The sequence below is a fragment of the Mytilus edulis genome, chromosome 10 (genome assembly GCF_963676685.1).
Source record: "Mytilus edulis chromosome 10, xbMytEdul2.2, whole genome shotgun sequence".
NCBI lineage: Eukaryota > Metazoa > Mollusca > Bivalvia > Mytilida > Mytilidae > Mytilus > Mytilus edulis.
In genome coordinates this window covers 43,385,696-43,405,687 of record NC_092353.1, presented here as the reverse complement: position 1 = coordinate 43,405,687, position 19,992 = coordinate 43,385,696, and the positions used below count along the sequence as shown (strand labels likewise).

At 33.8% G+C, this 19,992-nt stretch overlaps 1 protein-coding gene across 1 annotated transcript; it reads right to left on the bottom strand.

Moving 5' to 3' along the window:
* LOC139492780 (uncharacterized) lies at nt 1-5,295 on the bottom strand. The gene has a single exon (XM_071280931.1). It carries the CDS (start codon nt 5,293-5,295, stop codon nt 1-3), a length of 5,295 nt encoding a protein of 1,764 aa, XP_071137032.1.
* Nucleotides 5,296-19,992: the final 14,697 nt, after the last annotated feature.

Below are 19,992 nucleotides of genomic sequence, written 5' to 3'. Positions count from 1 at the left end.
CTATAGTTCTAATGGATATAACTTCACAATTGGTCGTGTGGTAACTAGTCCTCTAGAAGTCCGTACTTTTGCTGCTCGAATAAGTCCATCTCCTCCTTTGATGACGTCTTCTATTGTTCCTAATCTCCATAAAAGTCGTGGCGATTCACTTCCTAGTTGAACTACATCACCGATGTTAACTTGTCCCGTATGTTTTCCAGAGGCTCGATGATATTCACGTAATCCGGTTAGATATTCATTAGACCAGCGTTTTGCGAAATGGTCTAATAAGAGTCCTTTTCTCTCAAATAGTTTGTTTGCTGTGATCGTATCAAGTTCTTGAATATTCGCGTTGTGTTTGTCGTTGTGCATCTCTGTGGTCGTAATAATCCTCCCGTGTAAAAGATGAGATGGCGTCAAGGGTTCGGGATCTCTTATATCTGAAGATATATATGTAAGTGGGCGATTGTTTATAATAGTTTCAATCTCAGTGAGTATTGTTGTCAAAGATTGTTCGCTGACGAGTGCTTTACCAAATACTTTCTTTAATGTCATTTTCGTTAAGCCAATTAGACGTTCCCACCATCCGCCATACCACGGCGCTCCTTTCGGAATGAATTTCCAGTTGATATGTAAATTCAGCTGACTTTGAAGTGCATTTGATGCGGCTACAAATGTAGGTGCGTTATCAGAATAAATAGTTTGCGGTATTCCTTTTCGACTGATAAAACGTCTAAATGCTAGGATAAAAGTGTTCAATGACAAATCAGGTACAAGTTCCAAATGTATAGCTCGTATACATGCACATGTGAATAAACATATATATACCTTTCGCGGTTGTGTTGATGTATCCTTGATGTGTAGAGGTCCGGCAAAATCTATCCCAGTTGTGCAAAATGGTATGGTGTCTTTTACTCGATCCTTTGGTAGTGGTGGTGGTTCCGGGCTGTTATACGGTTTACCAATTATTTTTTGGCACTGTATGCATTTACGTAAGACACTGTTCACACATTGTCGAATTGCTGGTATCCAGTAAGATTGCCTTATATGTGTTATTGTCTGACCGACTCCTGTATGTAGATTTCTTAGATGTGCGTCCATAATGACAAAATCTGTAAGTTTGTGGTTCTGTGGTAGTAAAATAGGAAACTTCGCGTTTTCTTCTATAGATGAATTTTGTATTCTGCCTTTACATCGTATGATTCCATTTTCATCCAAATATAAACGTAACTGTTGTACAAGCGGTAGTGATTTAACTTTCGAGTTTAACGAAATATGTTCTAGCTCTTTCACGAACCTGTCTTGCTGTGTATCTTTGATCCATAAATTCATAGCTAATGAAATTTCCTCTTTTGTTAGACTTGTTCTTAGGTTCCTGTCACCTTGTGAACTCCGTAGTCGATATGGACGTTTTTTCTGGCAGTTCTTAACGAATTTCAAGGCGTATCCAGTTACAGTTAAAAGTTTATTTAGATCAGAATACCTGTTCATGTCTATGATTTGTGATATTTGCGGCGGATCACTTGGTATTTTATCGTCACTTCTGTGTGTCTTTGGTCCGGTGATATTAGATAGCTGAGTGCTTATTTCCACATGTCCTGTCCACGTAGGCCATTTACGCTCGTCCGTTAACCATTGGGGTCCATTCATCCATAATGTCGAATCTTCAAATTGCGATGCAGTCAATCCACGTGTTTGTAGGTCAGCTGGGTTCATTTCTGTGGGTACATATTTCCATTCATGAGTTTCAGTTAGTTCTTTAATTTCACTAACACGATTTTTTACAAACTTGTTTGACGATTTCGATGAGGTGAGCCAATGTAGAACTATTTGGCTATCGCTCCAAAATACTGCTCTTTTGATTCCTAAGTTTTTGATTACATCTTTTGAGAGTCGTGCTCCAATCACTGCAGCCATTAATTCTAATTTTGGTAGAGTTATTAATTTTAACGGTGCAACACGGTTCTTCGCGATAACAAGTGTCGACCCTGTGCCTTTACTCAAGTAAACGGAAGCTCCGTATGCTTTCTGACTTGCATCAACAAAAATGTGTAGAGTAGACTCGGTAGTTTCTTCGTCCTCGTTTGCAAAATAGTATCTCTGTATTTGAAGTTTCGTAGTTATCTGTAAGATGTCATTCTTCACATCGGTCCATTCGTTTTCAATTTCTTTTGGTAGTTTCTCGTCCCATGCATAACCTTTTTTCCAAAGGTCTTGAATGAGTGTTTTTGCTCTAATGGTTATCGGTCCGAGTAGTCCTAACGGGTCATATATAGCAGAAGACTGTCTCAAAAGTTCACGTTTTGTCAACTGTGTGTCCATCTTTAATTGTTCTGTTTCGGCAAAGCTGAGTGTATCTGAGTTTGCATCCCAGCGCATTCCCAATATTTTTGTCACCTTGTCTGCATCCAGTACTTTTTCCGATAAGGCTAAATCTCTGAGTTTGTCGCTGTTCGACATCCATGAACGTAAGTTGAAGCCTCCCTGTTTTAGCAATTCTCTGGATTCATTGAAGTATTTAATTGTGGCTTCTTCCGAGTTAATGCTAGATAGTACATTGTCAACATATAGATCTTCTTGTAGAATTGTTGCTACTTTGCTCTGACTCGTGGATAAATGTTTCAGTAATGTTGCGTTTAAAATAAACGGCGAACACGTTGCTCCAAAAAGAACAACTTTGAATCTGTACATAATCAATTCACTTGTTGGGTCAGTTGAATCGGATAACCAAAAGAAACGTGTGGCGTCTCGGTCATCATTGTCAAGTCTTACTTGTAAAAATGCTTTTTCTATGTCCGTTGTGATGCCATATTTTCCTAATCTAAATCTTGTAAGTATGCTTGTCAATTTATTTAAAATAGGTGGTGCTGAAGATAGGCAGTCATTAAGGCTGGGTAAATCTGGATTTCCATGGCAACTGCAGTCATATACAATCCTAATAGGGGTCGTGTTTGAATCTTTCTTAACGGGATGGTGCGGTATGTAGTGGATTCTTCCATGCTCGCGATCTATTTCTGTAATGGGTACCTTTTCTATGAAGTCTTTCATCTCCTGTTCTTTGATAATCTTGTCGTATAGATTTAACATATCCGGATCTTTAGCCAACCTATCTATAACATTCTGGGTCCTCCTTCTTGCTATATATTCATTAGTGGGTAACTCGGGATGATCTTGTTTCCATGGTAGTTTTGCGACATATTTATTTTCCTTAAATGTTATGCTAGAGTTTTGGTACTCAAGCATTAGGTTTTGTACATTTTTTGTGTTTTCATCAGAATCCGCCTCTAATCCGCTCGACTCAATTTCCCAAAATTTCTGTAAATCGCACTCCTCGGGTTTGTGCGCAACTAAGACATTCATCATCGTAGAGTTCCATTGTTGAGTGTTGATATCTGTGTTCAGTGGTCCTGATAGCAAATAGCCTATTTTAGATTTAACAGCTGTTGGTCCGTCACCTCGAATAATTTCATCTTGTACTAAAGACCAGTAATAGTCTGCTCCAACGAGAAGTGAAATGGAAAACTTTTCATCCTGCGTGACTGGGTGGGCAAGTTGTAATCCTCGTAAATAGGGCAAGCTGTTAATGTTTACCCGTTTCTTCATATGTATCGGTGCGGCAATTTTTGGAACAATAATTACTTCCATTGGAATTCTTTCTTTTCTTTCGGTCTCAATGGATAATGTTGCTTTCTCCAGATTGCGTACATCACCTTCTTTCCCGCCAAATGCAGAAATTTGCATGCTTACTATACCAGTTGGTTTGATATGGAGTTTCTCTACTAGTTCTTGAGAAATAAATGAATTCTGGGCGCCTTCATCGAGTAGAATGTTAGTCATAACACTTTCATCATGGTACCATACGGGCGCTACGGCGGTTTTCAATAGAATTTCGGTATGTGCTGTAACTGCAGAATGCATAGCGGCGCTCTTTGTTTCTGTGGTACTTTGAAGCTCTTCGTTGACAGGTTTTGTTGCGGCTTTATTTTCATTTGAAGTGGAGTTTTCATTTAGTAAATTATTACGGCAGATGCTACTGTGATGTTTCTTACTGCAATTTCGGCAACTATATTTTGACTTGCATTCCGAAACCTTGTGATTACCGAAACAGTTAAAGCAAACTCGTTTTTCCTTTACGATTTGGGTGCGGGCGTTTATATCGGTGATCTTTGTACATTCATTTGGGTGATGCGGGTTTTGACAAAACAAACACGGCCTTTTAGTCTTAACGGAACTATTGTTGTTACTATCTTTAGACCCTGTTGACTTCCATCTTTTATTTGTAGTTTCTGTCACGAACGATGCGGTGGGGATAATATCGGTTTCAATAGGATTGGCGTTAGCGGCCTCTTGGATACAAATTTCTTTCTTTATTGCTTTGCGTAAACTTGAAATATCCCAATCATCATTACCGTGGTCTCGAGTAATGTTTTGTCTGACAAAACATGGAAGCTTGTTGAGTATTAGTGGTATTAAAAGGCTTCCGTACGATTCCTGATATCGACCCATTCCTTCTAATTCACGTATATTACTTTCTATTGTGTCACTGAACGATTTCAGTCCCCTAATTCCGGGCGTTGGTGCAGGCAAATTTAGCAAATTTTGCATGTATGCGTTTACTATTTTGTGTTGTTGGCCAAATCTCTCGTGTAGAATTTGTATTGCTTGATTATAGTTTGTATTAGTCATTTGCATTCCCGAAATACACTGGCTAGCTTCTCCATAAAGTTGCGATTTTAAATAATTAAATCGTTGCACGTCACTCAATGAACGATTTTCATGTACGGAATTATTATAGGAATCCCAAAAGGCTGACCATTCCAATAGATTTCCGCCGAAAGTTGGCAAGTTGAGTTTAGGCAATTTGTTATAATGACTTGACACTGTGGAGGTGGGCATGCTTGACTGGCTTAGGCTTGTCTGCTCTGAGTTGAAAATTATCTGGTTAGAATGTTCTTGAACGCTGGGGTTATTGCATATAAAATCTGATGCATTAGGGTTAAGAGCTGATTGATTTTTAGACTGACTAACACTTACTTCTTTTATTAACTTTTCAATTTTCGTTATTCCAATTTGAATCTCTAACTCGTATCTGTCAACTTCTTCAATTTCTTCGTCGAGGTCTTCTTCTTCTTCAATAGATTCTAAAATCTTCTCATTGAGGTCGGACAATGTCTGTTTCTTGGTTTTGATAAGCTCCATCATTGATTTGAGGTTGACAACATCTTGTTGCGGTTCTTCTGTCGGGTCTGCTTTTTTCAGTAGCTTTATTACTGCTCGTCGATGTGCGGCTCGTACTGTTTTGAGTTTCGAACTCATCTCTAGTTGAGGTTTTCGTCACGGCACCAATATCTTGAGGGTTATTCACTTTTGTTGTGGAAGAAAATAACGTCTTGCTAGTTCAGATGCTTTATGATCGTAAGATGAAATATATATATACGTAACAATAACGTTACGTTACATTAACAATAGTGTGCGCGAAAGTACGGGAAACAAGTACATTACAAAACGTTCTAATGTCTCTTGGCCTATATTCACGACAATAGGAATTATTAAAGGGCCAAAAAAGGGCCATAAACAAGCATTTTTTAAGTTTTGGGACAATAAGTTATGTTTAACTGTATGGATCTCTCTGACATTGTACCACAAGGTTCCGTGTAATGAAGGGAAGGCTTGTTGTCAGTTTGGGGTTAATATCCCTGAACATTTAGGAATAAGGGGTCAAAAAAGGGCCAAAAAGAAACATTTTTCTAGTTAACAGACAGTAAATTGTGTTTAAGTGTATGGATCTCTCTGTACCACAAAGGAAAGGCTGGAATTGAGTTTTGGGGTTCTTACTCCAAGGGGGTTTCAATAAGTGAGGGGCCAAAAAGGGCCCACATAAGCATTTTGTAGTTTTCAGTCAATAACTTGTGTTAAAGTGTATAAATCTCTCTGAAATTATACCAAAAGTTTCCATAGGATGGTTTTAGGGGATAATGGATCAAATCATTAAGCAATTAGGGGCAAAAAAGGAGGAAACAAGGATTTTTCTGGTTAAAGGACAATTTAGACAATTTAAAAGCAGTGTAAGGGAGGTAATCCAATTCCAATTAAAATTTAAAGTTTACTGTTATATATGTCGTGTACATTTTATTATTTTGTACAGGTTATTACTTGTACAAAATTTTCATACAAGTAATTACTCGTATGATGCCATCATACAGGTTATTACTTGTATAAATATAATTGTACAAGTAATAACCTGTACAAATTTTGTGGAGAAAAAGATAATAACTTGTACAACCCACTATCTTTCGTATTTTTTGAAATTTATATTGTGTTTGTTTTTCTGTTCTTATTTTCAAGTGTTTATCAGTATAATTTTTGAAATGTTAGAAAATTACAGATGAACGAATGACACAAAGCAATAATATAAGCTAAAGTGACACCTTGTGCAAATTTAGCTAAACTGCTAGATGCCATGTAAATACGGACTTTTGGTACATAGTGACATGGTCGTTAAAAGCAAAAATAAATTGGTATTCTCCATTCATTTATTTTCAAACACACATCATGACAAAATATTGCATACATAATATCATATATTGGAAATATAAGTCAAGCCTAATGGATTAAAAAACCTATTTGTTTGCACAAGACAAGGAAGTATGGCATCTTGAATTACACAATAAGTTCATTTGTTTGCATTTACATTTGCCTGTTTTACAGCCAACCCGACAGCTGCAGTGAACATGACCTTGGTCACCACTTATATAATTAAAGAAAGCAATTGTACTGCTTTTCTGACGTTAATCTCTGTGTTCTCTGGTGTGTCCAATATTGTCAATTCCTTTCTCTGAATCTTTTCAATTTGATTTCGACTCATGAAAGCTATCATTATTCCAATTTTTTTACCTATTTTACATGCACTAATTTAAGCTCTGGCCGAAGGAGTTTAAGTTCTGTAATTACATTAGCCATAAATTCCCTTCCATTATCACTTTGCAGTATATGTGGAGCTCCCAAAAGCAAAAATATATCAGTGAGTTGGTAAGCCACTTCAGCTGCTCTTTTTGTCTTTAAAGGGCACAGTACACTACATTTGGTTAGGTGGTCCTGGTAGTGCATGATCCACTTGTATTCTCCATCTGGACATGCATGATAGTCAACAAGGTCTACTTGAAAACGGGAATTAAAGTATTGTTTTAAACATGTAAGATATAGTGATTTCCGATCTTGACATGGTTTATAGGCTGTTAACAAACAGGAGACTATTTTCACTGTTGATGTGACAAAGACGTCTACTTTTTACTCTCTTTTGCGTTGTTTTATCTCTCTTGTACTCGTCCAACTTACAAATATTTCATCATATTTTTTTTATTTCGCATGGCACACCATCAAATATAGTAAATATTAACACATTTAAGGTCAAATATTTGTTATTATACGTCGTTTTTGTAGAAAGTACCGTTTTACTTATAGCAGAGTGAAAACGTCAAAATGACGTCAATTATCGCCAAACCATGAACGATAGGCAACTAAGAATCAGAGAGACGTTATCATAGTATCGTGTAAAGTAAAATTTGAATTAGCTATATTACTAGCTGCTTAAAATAAGACAATAATACTACAAAAGTGTTATTCTTTCAATTTTTTATGAATGACCTTTGACCCCAATTTAAAAAAAAAATGCACCATATTTCACTTTTACGCCCGGGAAAAATGGAATCTACAATTTTTTTCCTTTCGAATGATATATAATATAGCTGTGTGTTAGATAGGTGCATTAAAAATATTTTTTAGGTCTGAATGTCACTCGCCTATTAGGCAAAGAAATGAATTATATGTTAAAAGGGGAACGATATGTTGTGAACTTCAAATAGGCCAAAGTAAAATAATGATTTGTACAAGTTATTATCTTTTTCTCCACAAAATGTGTACAGGTTATTACTTGTACAATTATATTTATACAAGTAATAACCTGTATGATGGCATCATACAAGTAATTACTTGTATGAAAATTTTGTACAAGTAATAACCTGTACAAAATAATAACATGTACACGACATATATATGTTTGATAACTTGATTACCTCCCTTACAATGCTTGAAAATTATGTTAAAGATAGTGATAATTGTCTTGAGATGTTAAGCTGTAAATTTATTTTTAGAAGTTAGTAACAGATTTAATTAATATTAATTTTAACCATGACTGTAAGATATTTTATATTTTAATACTTTATGATGTTTTTGAATAAGGAGTTATTGTTACCAACTTGATTAGAAATTTGATTTGAATTGAGATTATTTATGAAATAAGGGATTGGGTGAGGTGAAAAAAATGGGGAGGGATGGGGGGTAAAATTTTTCTCATTTCAGATTTCAGAAATTAAAAAGAAATTTTCTTCAAATATTTTTTTTGGAGGGGATTTATATTCAACAGCATAGTGTATTGCTCAAAAGCAACAAAAAAATTGTTTAAGTTCATTAGACCACATTCATTCTGTGTCAGAAACCTTTGCTGTGACAACTATTTAATCACAATCCAAATTCAGAGCTGTGTCAAGCTTGAATGTTGTGTCCATACTTGCCCCAACTGTTCGTGGTTCGACAACTGTGGTCCTATAAAGCTGCGCCCTGTGGAGCATCTGGTTATATTTAATGTGTCTATTTTAGTATTAAATTAATGTTATAAAACAAGATAGTAGGCAAAAAGAATGCATTAGATTTTGAAATTTCCAATTATCATGCATACATTTTTCAATCAGATATAATACTAAGCTGCAAGAAATTAAATGCTCCTCAAATACAAATTTACAATAAAATTGTATGCTCTGTTTTACAAAAAAAAAATCACTAATAGAGCAAAAATTAGAAAGTTTTATCATCGCCATGTTGTACATTTTGTAATTTGTTTATCAATTTTCAGGGATATGGTGTATAGCCTGTATAATATTAATTGTCTTGTTGGTTTGTGTGTTGAAGTTGAATATGTGAAGGTATCTTTAATTTTTGTTTTTGTTTTCAGCGTCATCGAAAAAGGAGAAGAAAACTGTAAATCTTTAATAGAAGCTCACAAGGAATGTATGAGAAAACTGGGATTTAAAATATGACAGACATTTTATTCTGTAAGTTTTATTATAGAATACATACAACTTTGCACATTTACATGTGTGTGTCTTATTGCATACATTGTTCTCAAACTAAGTCTTCTGAAGTTCATTGAAAATATGATAGTGTATATATATCATGCTTAGGGGGAAAAATACATTGATACTTCTCGGTGACAACTTAAAGCATACTTTGCTGAACGACAGAAACACAGATTTTAAATCAGTAAAGAATAACCAAGCATAAAGAAATACGAAAAAAAATTATTTTGATCAAGTTGATTGATTCATTTCATCAAGTTCATGGGTATCAATTTTAGTGGATTCAGGAAAACATACTTTTTTTCATGGATTTTTGATTTCATGGCTTTGATAATCTTTGTCTACTATATATCTATAGAACATTTGTTATACATTGAACATTTGAATTTGGGGTTCACCTGTGCTATCGAAATCCACGAAAATTGGTATCCAATCATGAATGGGGCGTATTATGTTTCCGCATTTTTAGAAAAAATCCAATTTCACGTTTCCGCATTTTCATACATTACTTTTCCGAAATAAATAGATACCACCTTTCCGCACTCATTTTTACCTGTATCTATATATATGATTTCACCTGTAAATAAATGGTTATAATGATATATTAGACTTTATTTTTCGGTCTTTATCAGCAATAGCACCAGTTCGTAAAAATTGCCTCTAACAAATTGAATTCGTTTCCAAACAGTTTGTCAAGTATGGTAGAGAAGAGATTATGAGGTTAGACTTCATAAAGTTAGTTGGCTACAAGTTTTCCGTTTTGACAAATATGTATACTGTGCTACATGTACTGTATAATAGTACAAAAATGTATACTGACGTTTACTGTTTTATCTGAATATATATATAAACTTTTAGTGCTGAACATTGACTTTTAATTGATATATGACCATGTTTGATTTTTATACGCCCGTCTAAATTTTGACGGGACATATTATGGTATACTAATGTCTGGTGTCTGTCCGTCTGTCTGTCCGGTGTAAACATGTCGCACTGTAACTTGAGAACGACTTATCAAAATTTCATGAAACTTAATATATAGTTGTTTATTATGATGGTCAAATGATCTGTATACTTTTTGGTGAAAATAAGATTAAAACTTTTTGAGTTTCGGCACTTTGTATTAAAACAGGGGTGTGTTTTTATACAACTGCAAATTTTTTTGTGTAGAACTTAAAATGGTATGATGTTGTCCTCGTCTGCGTCGTCTGAAGACACATTTGGTGTCCATACAATAACTTTAGTTGAAGAAAATGGACCTCGAAAAGAAGGTTGGGATTGATATGGGGATGATGGTCCAAACCGTTTTGGAATTAGGGGCCCAAAGTGGCCCCAAAACAAGCATTTTTCTACTTTCAGGATATCAACTTGTGTATAAGTATTTCAATTACTCTGAAATTGTACCTCAATGTTTAATAATACAGTTGAAAGGTTTGGATTGATTTTGGGGGTTATGGTCTCAAAGGTTTAGGAATTTAGGGCCAAAATAAGCATTTTTATACGACCGCAAAAAATTTTGCAGTCCGATATTGGTATCACGTCTTCGTCACCGTCTGAAGACGGATGTTTTCCGGATAATAACTTTAGTATAAGTAAATAAAATTCAATAAAATTTTAACACAATGTTTATCACCACAAAAGGAAGTTTGGGATTGATTTTGGGTGTTATGGTCCCTAAGGTTTAGGAATAAGGGGCCCAAAACAAGCATTTATCTATTGCAAGACAATAAGTTGTGTATAAGTATTTCAATTGTTCTGAAATTGTACCACAATGTTTAATTCCATAAGTAGAAGAATGGGATATATTTTAAGGGTTATGGGGCAAACAGTCTAGGAATAAAGGGCCAAAAAGGGGCCTAAAACAAGCATTTTTATACGACCGCAAAATTTGAAAAATTTTTCGTCGTATATTGCTATCACGTTGGCGTCAGCGTCGTCGTCGTCGTCGTCCGGCGTCCGAATACTTTTAGTTTTCGCACTCTAACTTTAGTAAAAGTGAATGGAAATCTATGAAATTTTAACACAAGGTTTATGACCACAAAAGGAAGGTTGGTATTGATTTTGGGAGTTTTGGTCCCAACATTTTAGGAATTAGGGGCCAAAACGGGCCCAAATAAGCATTTTCTTGGTTTTCGCACTATAACTTTAGTTTAAGTTAATAGAAATCTATGAAATTTTGACACAAGGTTAATGACCACAAAAGAACGGTTGGGATGGATTTTGGGAGTTTAGGTTTCAACAGTTTAGGAATTAGGGGCCAAAAAAGGGCCCAAATAAGCATTATTCTTGGTTTTCGCACAATAACTTTAGTTTAAGTAAATAGAAATCAATGAAATTTAAACACAATGTTAATGACTACAAAAGGAAGGTTGGTATTGATTTTGGGAGTTTAGGTCCCAACAGTTTAGGAATTAGGGGCCAAAAAGGGACCCAAATAAGCATTTTTCTTGGTTTTCGCACCATAACGTTAGTATAAGTAAATAGAAATCTATGAAATTTAAACACGAGGTTTATGACCATAAAAGGAAGGTTGGTATTGATTTTGGGAGTTTTGGTCCCAACAGAATAAGGGGCCCAAAGGGTCCAAAATTAAACTTTGTTTGATTTCATCAAAATTGAATAATTGGGGTTCTCTGATATGCCGAATCTAACTGTCATGACTGTGTATGTAGATTCTTAACTTTTGGTCCCGTTTTCAAATTGGTCTACATTAAGGTCCAAAGGGTCCAAAATTAAACTTAGTTTGATTTTGACAAAAAATGAATCAGTTAGGTTCTTTGATATGGTGAATCTAAAAATGTACTTAGATTCTTGATTATTGGCCCAGTTTTTAAGTTGGTCCAAATCGGGGTCCAAAATTAAACTTTGTTTGATTTCATCAAAAATTGAATAAATGGGGTTCTTTGATATACCAAATCTAACTGTGTATGTAGATTCATCATTTTTGGTCCTGTTTTCAAATTGGTCTACACTAAAGTCCAAAGGGTCCAAAATTAAACTTAGTCTGATTTCAACAAAAATTGAAATCTTGGGGTTCTTTGATATGCTGAATCCAAAAATGTACTTAGATTTTTGATTATGGGCCCAGTTTTCAAGTTGGTCCAAATCAGGATCTAAAATTATTATATTAAGTATTGTGCAATAGCAAGTCTTTTCAATTGCACAGTATTGCGCAATGGCAAGAAATATCTAATTGCACAATATTGTGAAATAGCAAATTTTTTTTTAATTAGAGTTATCTTTCTTTGTCCAGAATAGTAAGCAAGAAATATCTAATTGCAAAATATTGTGCAATAGCAAGATTTTTTTTTAATTGGAGTTATCTTTCTTTGTCCAGAATCAACTTAAATCTTTGTTATATACAATATACAATGTATATTCACTTTTGACTACCAACTGATAAATTATAATAAATAACATTCAGTGATAACAAGCAGTTTTTTTTACATCTTAATATTTTATGATGTATTTAAATGAGTAGTTATTGTTGCAAACTCCATTAGAAATTTTAATTGAGATTAGTTTTGGAATAAGGGAAAGGGGGATGTGATAAAAAAAATTGGGTTCAATTTTTCTCATTTGAAATTTCATAAATAAAAAAGAAAATTTCTTCAAATATTTTTATGCCCCACCTACGATAGTAGAGGGGCATTATGTTTTCTGGTCTGTGCGTCCGTCCGTTCGTTCGTTCGTCCATCCGTTCGTCCGTCCGTCTGTCCCGCTTCAGGTTAAATTTTTTGGTCAAGGTAGTTTTTGATGAAGTTTTAAGTCCAATCTACTTCAAACTTAGTACACATGTCCCCTATGATATGATCTTTCTAATTTTAATGCCAAATTAGAGTTTTTACCCCAATTTCACGGTCCACTGAACATGGAAAATGATAGTGCGAGTGGGGCATTCGTGTACTGAGGACACATTCTTGTTTTGAGAGGATTAATATTCAACAGCATAGTGAATTGCTCTAAGAGAAAACAAAAATTTTAAGTTCATTAGAACACATTCATTCTGTGTCAGAAACCTATGCTGTGTCAACTATTTAATCACAATCCAAATTTAGAGCTGAATCCAGCTTGAATGTTGTGTCCATACTTGCCCCAACCGTTCAGGGTTCAACCTCTGTGGTCGTATAAAGCTACGCCCTGCGGAGCATCTGGTTGTAGTTTCAAGACAATAAACTTGAGTTATCCTTCTTTGTCCAGAATGGTTGTTGAATCACCTTAAACCAATGCTTTATGAAATTTTCTTTGAAAATTGGAGTTATCTTTCTTTGTCCAGAATAATAATTGAATCAACTTAAATCAATGCTATATACAATATACAATGCAATATTCACTTTTACTACCAACTGATAAATTAAAGCAATCTTTACCATTCAGTGATTACAAGCACTTTGATTACCATTCTAGGGTTATACCCCTTTACAAGTTGAAAAATTGAAGAATTTATTTGTCTGTTCTCTTAACTTAAGTTTGTCTCAATTAAAGGAGTAGGTTCAGTAAGACCCCTTTTTGGCCCCAAAATATAGCAGTTTTACAAAATTGTGAAAATGTTATCTTTTAGCTATTTACTGGAAAGTAGAATGCTTCTGCTACATAAATATGGGCTGTTTTTGACAATAATATGCACATATATCGGGTACTAGCATCATTAAGTCATGCTAAATTACTGAAGTCTTCTCAATTTTAGCATTTTAGTTAAATATTAGACGGTTTCCGTCTAAAATGAAAGTGGCCGCATTTGTGTTCATTCATAATATTGAAATCAAAGTTATATTTGATGATAATACATAACATATATAAAGGTTGAGGATGAACACGGATGTGGCCACTTTCATTTTTGAAATAAATCATCTGAAAAGTGACGTTTTTTGGCATATTTGATAGATTTTTCATATTTAAGCTTGAATCAGAGTGTTTAAAAGACTAAATCAGTCAAAATCTTTCACTTAAACGAATTGAATCAAATGAAATAAGCACTTAAGTGTTAAAAAAGTGTCCAAAATCTTTCGTTAATAGATGAACCTGAAATTTGAGGCCAAAATCGGCCCTTACCTCCTTTAATGAAATGTGTATATATAATGCTAATGACCTCTAAACTCAGTTTTAAGTTCAATTTTTGGCAGCTTCACTTTTACAGTTCTTGAATTATGTCCCTTAAGAACGCTATATGCTAGCGGGGGCATCATCTGTGTCCCTTTGGACACATTCCCCTTTTATTTTTAGCTCACCTGGCCCGTCGTCGTTAACTTTTACAAAAATCTTCTCTGAAACTACTGGGCCAAATAAAACCAAACTTGGCCACAATCATCATTGGGGTATCTAGTTTAAAAAATGTGTCCGGTGACCCGTCTAACCAACCAAGATGGCCACCACAGCTAAAAATAGAACATAGGGGTAAAATGCAGTTTTTGGCTTATAACTCAAAAACCAAAGCATTTAGAGCAAATCTGACAGGGTAAAATTGTTTATCAGGTCAAGATGAATTGGACAACCCATTGTTGGGATGCTGCCCCTGAATCGGTAATTTTAAGGAAATTTTGCAGTTTTTATAGGACCGCAAAAATTTTAATTTTTCGTTGTATATTGCTATCACGTTGGCGTCTGCGTCGTCCGGCGTCCAGCGTCGTCGTCCGAATACTTTTAGTTTTCGCACTCTTACTTTAGTAAAAGTAAATAGAAATCTATGAAATTTTGACACAAGGTTTATGACCACAAAAGGAAGGTTGGGATTGATTTTGGGAGTTTTGGTTCCAACAGTTTAGAAATAAGGGGCCAACAAAGGGCCCTAATAAGCATTATTCTTGGTTTTCGCACAATAACTTTAGTATAAGTAAATAGAAATCATTTAAATTTAAATACAAGTTTATGACCACAAACGGAAAGTTGGGATTGATTTTGGGAGTTAAGGGCTGAACAGATTAGGAATTAAGGGCCAAAAAGGGCCCCAAGTAAGCATTATTCTTGGTTTTCGCACCATAACTTTAGTATAAGTAAATAGAAATTTATGAAATTTAAACACAAGGTTTATGATCAATAAAGGAACGTTGGGTTTGATTTTGGGAGTTTTGGTCCCAACAGTTTAGGAATAAGGGGCCCAAAGGGTCCAAAATTGAACTTTGTTTGATTTCATCAAAAATTGAATAATTGGGGTTCTTTGATATGCCAAATCTAACTGTGTATGTAGTTTCTTTAATTTTTAGTCCTGTTTTCAACATTAAAGTCCAAAGGGTCCAAAATTAAACTAAGTTTGATTTTAACAAAAATTGAATTCTTGGGCTTTTTTGATATGCTGAATCTAAACATAGATTACTTAGATTTTTGATTATGGGCCCAGTTTTCAAGTTGGTTCAAATCGGGATCCAAAATTATTATATTAAGTATTGTGCAATAGCAAGAAATTTTCAATTGCACAGTATTCACTATTCAGCAATAGCAAGAAATCTTCAATTGCACAGTATTGCGCAATAGCAAGAAATTTACAATTGCACAGTATTGTGCAATTGCAAGAAATCTTCAATTGCACAGTATTGTGCAATAGCAAATATTTTCAATTGCACAGTATTGCGCAATAGCAAGAAATATCTAATTTCACAATATAGCAAGAAATTTTCAATTGATTGGAGTTATCTTTCTTTGTCCAGAATAGTAGTTGAATCAACTTAAATCATTGTTTTATACAATAAACAATGTATATTCACTTTTACTACCAACTGATAAATTAAAACAATATTTACCATTCAGTGATAACAAGCACCTTTTGTTACATTTTAATATTTTATGATGTATTTAAATATTTAAATAAGTAGTTATTGTTTCAAACTCCATTAGAAATTTGAATTGAGATCAGTTTTGGAAAAAGGGAAAGGGGGATGTGAAAAAAAAATGGGGGCCCCCATTAAATTTTAAATTTTTCTCATTTCAGATTTCATAAATAAAAAGAAAATTTCTTCAAACATTTTTTTGAGAGGATTAATATTCAACAGCATAGTGAATTGCTCAAAGGCAAGCAAAATATTTTAAGTTCATTAGACCACATTCATTCTGTGTCCGAAACCTATGCTGTGTCAACTATTTAATCACAATCTAAATTTAGAGCTGAATCCAGCTTGAATGTTGTGTCCATACTTGCCCCAACCGCTCAGGATTCAACCTCTGCGGTCGTATAAAGCTGCGCCCTGGGGAGCATCTGGTTTATTTTATGATGTATTAAAACAAGAAGTTATTGTTGCAAACTCTTTTTAAGGGCATAATATTCAACAGCATAGCGTATTGCTCAAAAGCAAACATTTTTTTTTAGGTTTATTAGACCATATTCATTCTGTGTCAGAAACAATTGCTGTATCAACTATTTAATCACAATCCAAATTCAGAGCTGTATCAAGCCTTGATACAGCTCTGAATTTGGATTGTGATTAAATAGTTGATACAGCATGAAGCTAGAATGTTGTGTCCATACTTGCCCAAACTGTCCAGGGTTCAACCTCTGCAGTCGTATAAAGCTGCACCATGTGGAGCATCTGGTTTTCACATGTCGCACTGTATCTCAAAAACAATTTTTGATTATTGCTTAAAACTTTACCCACTTCTTAGTTATATCAATCTTATGATCTGTATACTTTTTGGTGATGATTCAAAATTTCATTTTTGAGTTATTGAGTGTTTTGTAAAAAAGAGGAATGGGTTTTTTACATGACGTGCTGTATCTCGAAAACAATTTAAGATTATTGCTTAAAACTTTACAAACTTCTTTGTTATATTAATCTAAAGATCTGTATACTTTTTTGTGATGTTTCAAATTTTTTTTTTATTGAGTATTATGTGAAAAAGGGGGAGTTTTTTTTACATGTTGCCCCATATCTCAAAAACAATTTATGATTATTGCTTTAAACTTTACACACTCTTATGTTATATTAATCTTAAATCTGTATATTTATTGGTTTTGATTCCAAATTTTATATTAGTGATATTTAGTTTTTTGTATAAAAAAAAATAGGGGTGGGGGGTTTACATGTTCTGCTGTATCTCAAAAACAATATATGGTTATTGCCTAAACTTTCTCAGAAACTAGTTATGATTATTGCATAAAACTTCCACAGAAGACGTCGGGCGTATCATGCGCTCATGGCGCAGCTGTTTATTATCATTTTAAGTTGATGGTTGCGGAAACGTAAATTACCTTTAACAAAATCAATGTAGACGAAACAATGCGGAAAAGAGTACTATAAAAATGCGGAAACGTAGGAATTTTAATGCAGAAATGTAAAACGCCGATCCAATGAACAATAATGAAGCCACATTATTTGGTTTTTTTTTAATTGATAGTTGTTTGCTTAAGTTTAGTGGCAATTATTTTATGTATACTTATTGAATACTTTGACTACATTATTGATGAATGTATCTTTTTTAATTCATTGTAAATGTATTATTTGTTCACTTCCAGTATGCACCATATACATTTTTTGTAGATAGGCTATAGTTCATAGGTTTACAAATTTAACATATAAAAAAATAAATATAAAAATTTGGAGATGTGGTATGATTGCAAGTGAGACAAAGACTTTATATTCATTAATTTTTGTGGGTATCAATTTTCATGGATTCAGGAAAGCTTGCACTTTCACAATGATATTTGAATTCATGGTTTTGCTAATCTCTGCATACAAAGTTTTTAGAAAATTTGCAATTCTTTGAACATTTGAAATCTTGGTTCAGCTGTACCCACATCCCACGAAAATTGGTATCCAACGAATAATAATGAATCCACAGTATCCATCAAAGTTAAAATAAAGTGGATGTAGGCAATTATAGGCAACAGTGTGGCCTTCAATAATGAGAAGGAAAAAAAATAGTGTATAATCAGCTATAAAAGGCCTGACATAAAAAAGATGAAACAATTTAATTGAGAAAACTAATAGCCAAATTTATAATATAATATAAAACAAATATGATAGACTTAAACAATCTACAACCACTGAATTCCAGGCACATAAAATATGTTGCAGAGTTAAACATGTTTGTTATATTGCAAACTATGTAATCTGGTAAATCTTAAATGAGATATCTGTTTTAATAAATAACTATACTTTTATATTTTCAGACACAATATAAATGCAGCATGTGATTTGGAAGCCTTTGTAAATCCTGGAGTGAAAAAGATGAGTGTATGCATGAACCTTTTGTTAGCGAAATCGTGAAGATATTGTACAAATGTACATAGATTTTATTGTTATTTATAAACATCTTTTTTCATAAAAGAAAATGAGGTTTTGTTTTTTGTCATATATAACTTTTAGATAAAAAAAAAAAGATACACTTCACTAGAATCATCAAATATGAAAGATTGAAAAAAAAAATGGTGACACGAATAAACATTAATTAGATATAGGACGATGTGGTGTGAGTGCCAATGAGACAACTCTCCATCCAAATAACAATTTATAAAAGTAATTAATGTCTATAAAACCAACCAAATTACTGAAAAATATAAAAGTACAAATACATTTGTGTACAACACAAAAACTAAGAAGTATCTCAAACTCTTTAAAATATATATACAAATGAGTGACCTGATTTGCTCTGGAAGTTACCTGTAAGCTGCTCTACTAGTAACACCAAAAGTCCAAAGAATACAGTCAAGCCACCATGTATGTAGTATTTACATATGTATTTTCTGTATCTCACTGCACTCTGAGTTATGGTGTGAAGGAGGAAGATTTTGATTCAGCGTAATCTAATCAGATGGCAATAAGAATACCGGTACTAGAAATCCAGACTTTGGAAATGATGTAGTTCTTAAATTCAGTCACAAACTCAGGTTGTAGCAGGTGTGTTCTAGTTTATTTATGAAATTTCAGGAAATCCTGCATACAAAAATTCCGTCAAAATTTAAAAGGCAAGTTTTTAAATTTTGTGAAACCCATCGTGTTGCAATTTCACAATTATTAAAAAAAACATCCTATAAATTTCATGTACACCAAAATAGAAAAAAGATGATGATACATCAACCTAAGACAATTATGGATGGTTTGCATGTATGATGTAATAAAGATATAATACTAGATCATACTTACTCATGTTACTGGTTGGCAAATGCAATACAAGGTGTTCCTTAATAGTTGGTATAAGTTATATGAAAATAAGGAGATATGTGGTATAATTGCTAATGAGACAACTATCCACCAAAATTCAAATAGAGTGGATGCATGGTTGAGATGCAGAATTGTTAGCATACATGATATTTGATACTTGTGTCGAGCCTGTGACTTTTGTCGCAAATAGCTCAACATAGGGATAGTGATCCAGCCATCTAACATCTTAAAAGCTTTATATTTAATGGATCAGTGAACAAGATTAAGTTTTGGTGGTCAAGTCTATATCTCAGATACTATGAGCAATAGGTCTAGTATATTTGGTGTATGGAAGGACTGTAAGGTGAACATGTCCAACTGGCAGGTGTCATCTGACCTTGACCTCATTTTCATGGATCAGTGGTTATAGGTTTTGTGTTTTGGTCTGTTTTTCTTATATTGTATGCAATAGGTCTACTATATTTGGTGTATGGAATTATTGTAAGGTGTACATGTCTAACTGGCAGGTGTCACCTGTCTTTGACCTCATTTTCAAGGTTCAGTGGTCAAAGTTAAGTTTTTCAGTTGTGGTCTTTTTTTCTAATACTATATGAAATAGGTTAACTATATTTGGTGAATGGAAACTTTTATGATGTATATATCAGTCGTGCAAGTTTTATTTGACCATGACCTCATTTTCATGGTTCAGTGCTCAGTGTTAAGTTTTGTGTTTTGGTCTGTTTTTTTTTAACTATAAGCAAAAGGTCAACTATATTTGTTGTATTGAAGAATTGTTAGCTGTACATGTCTGTCTG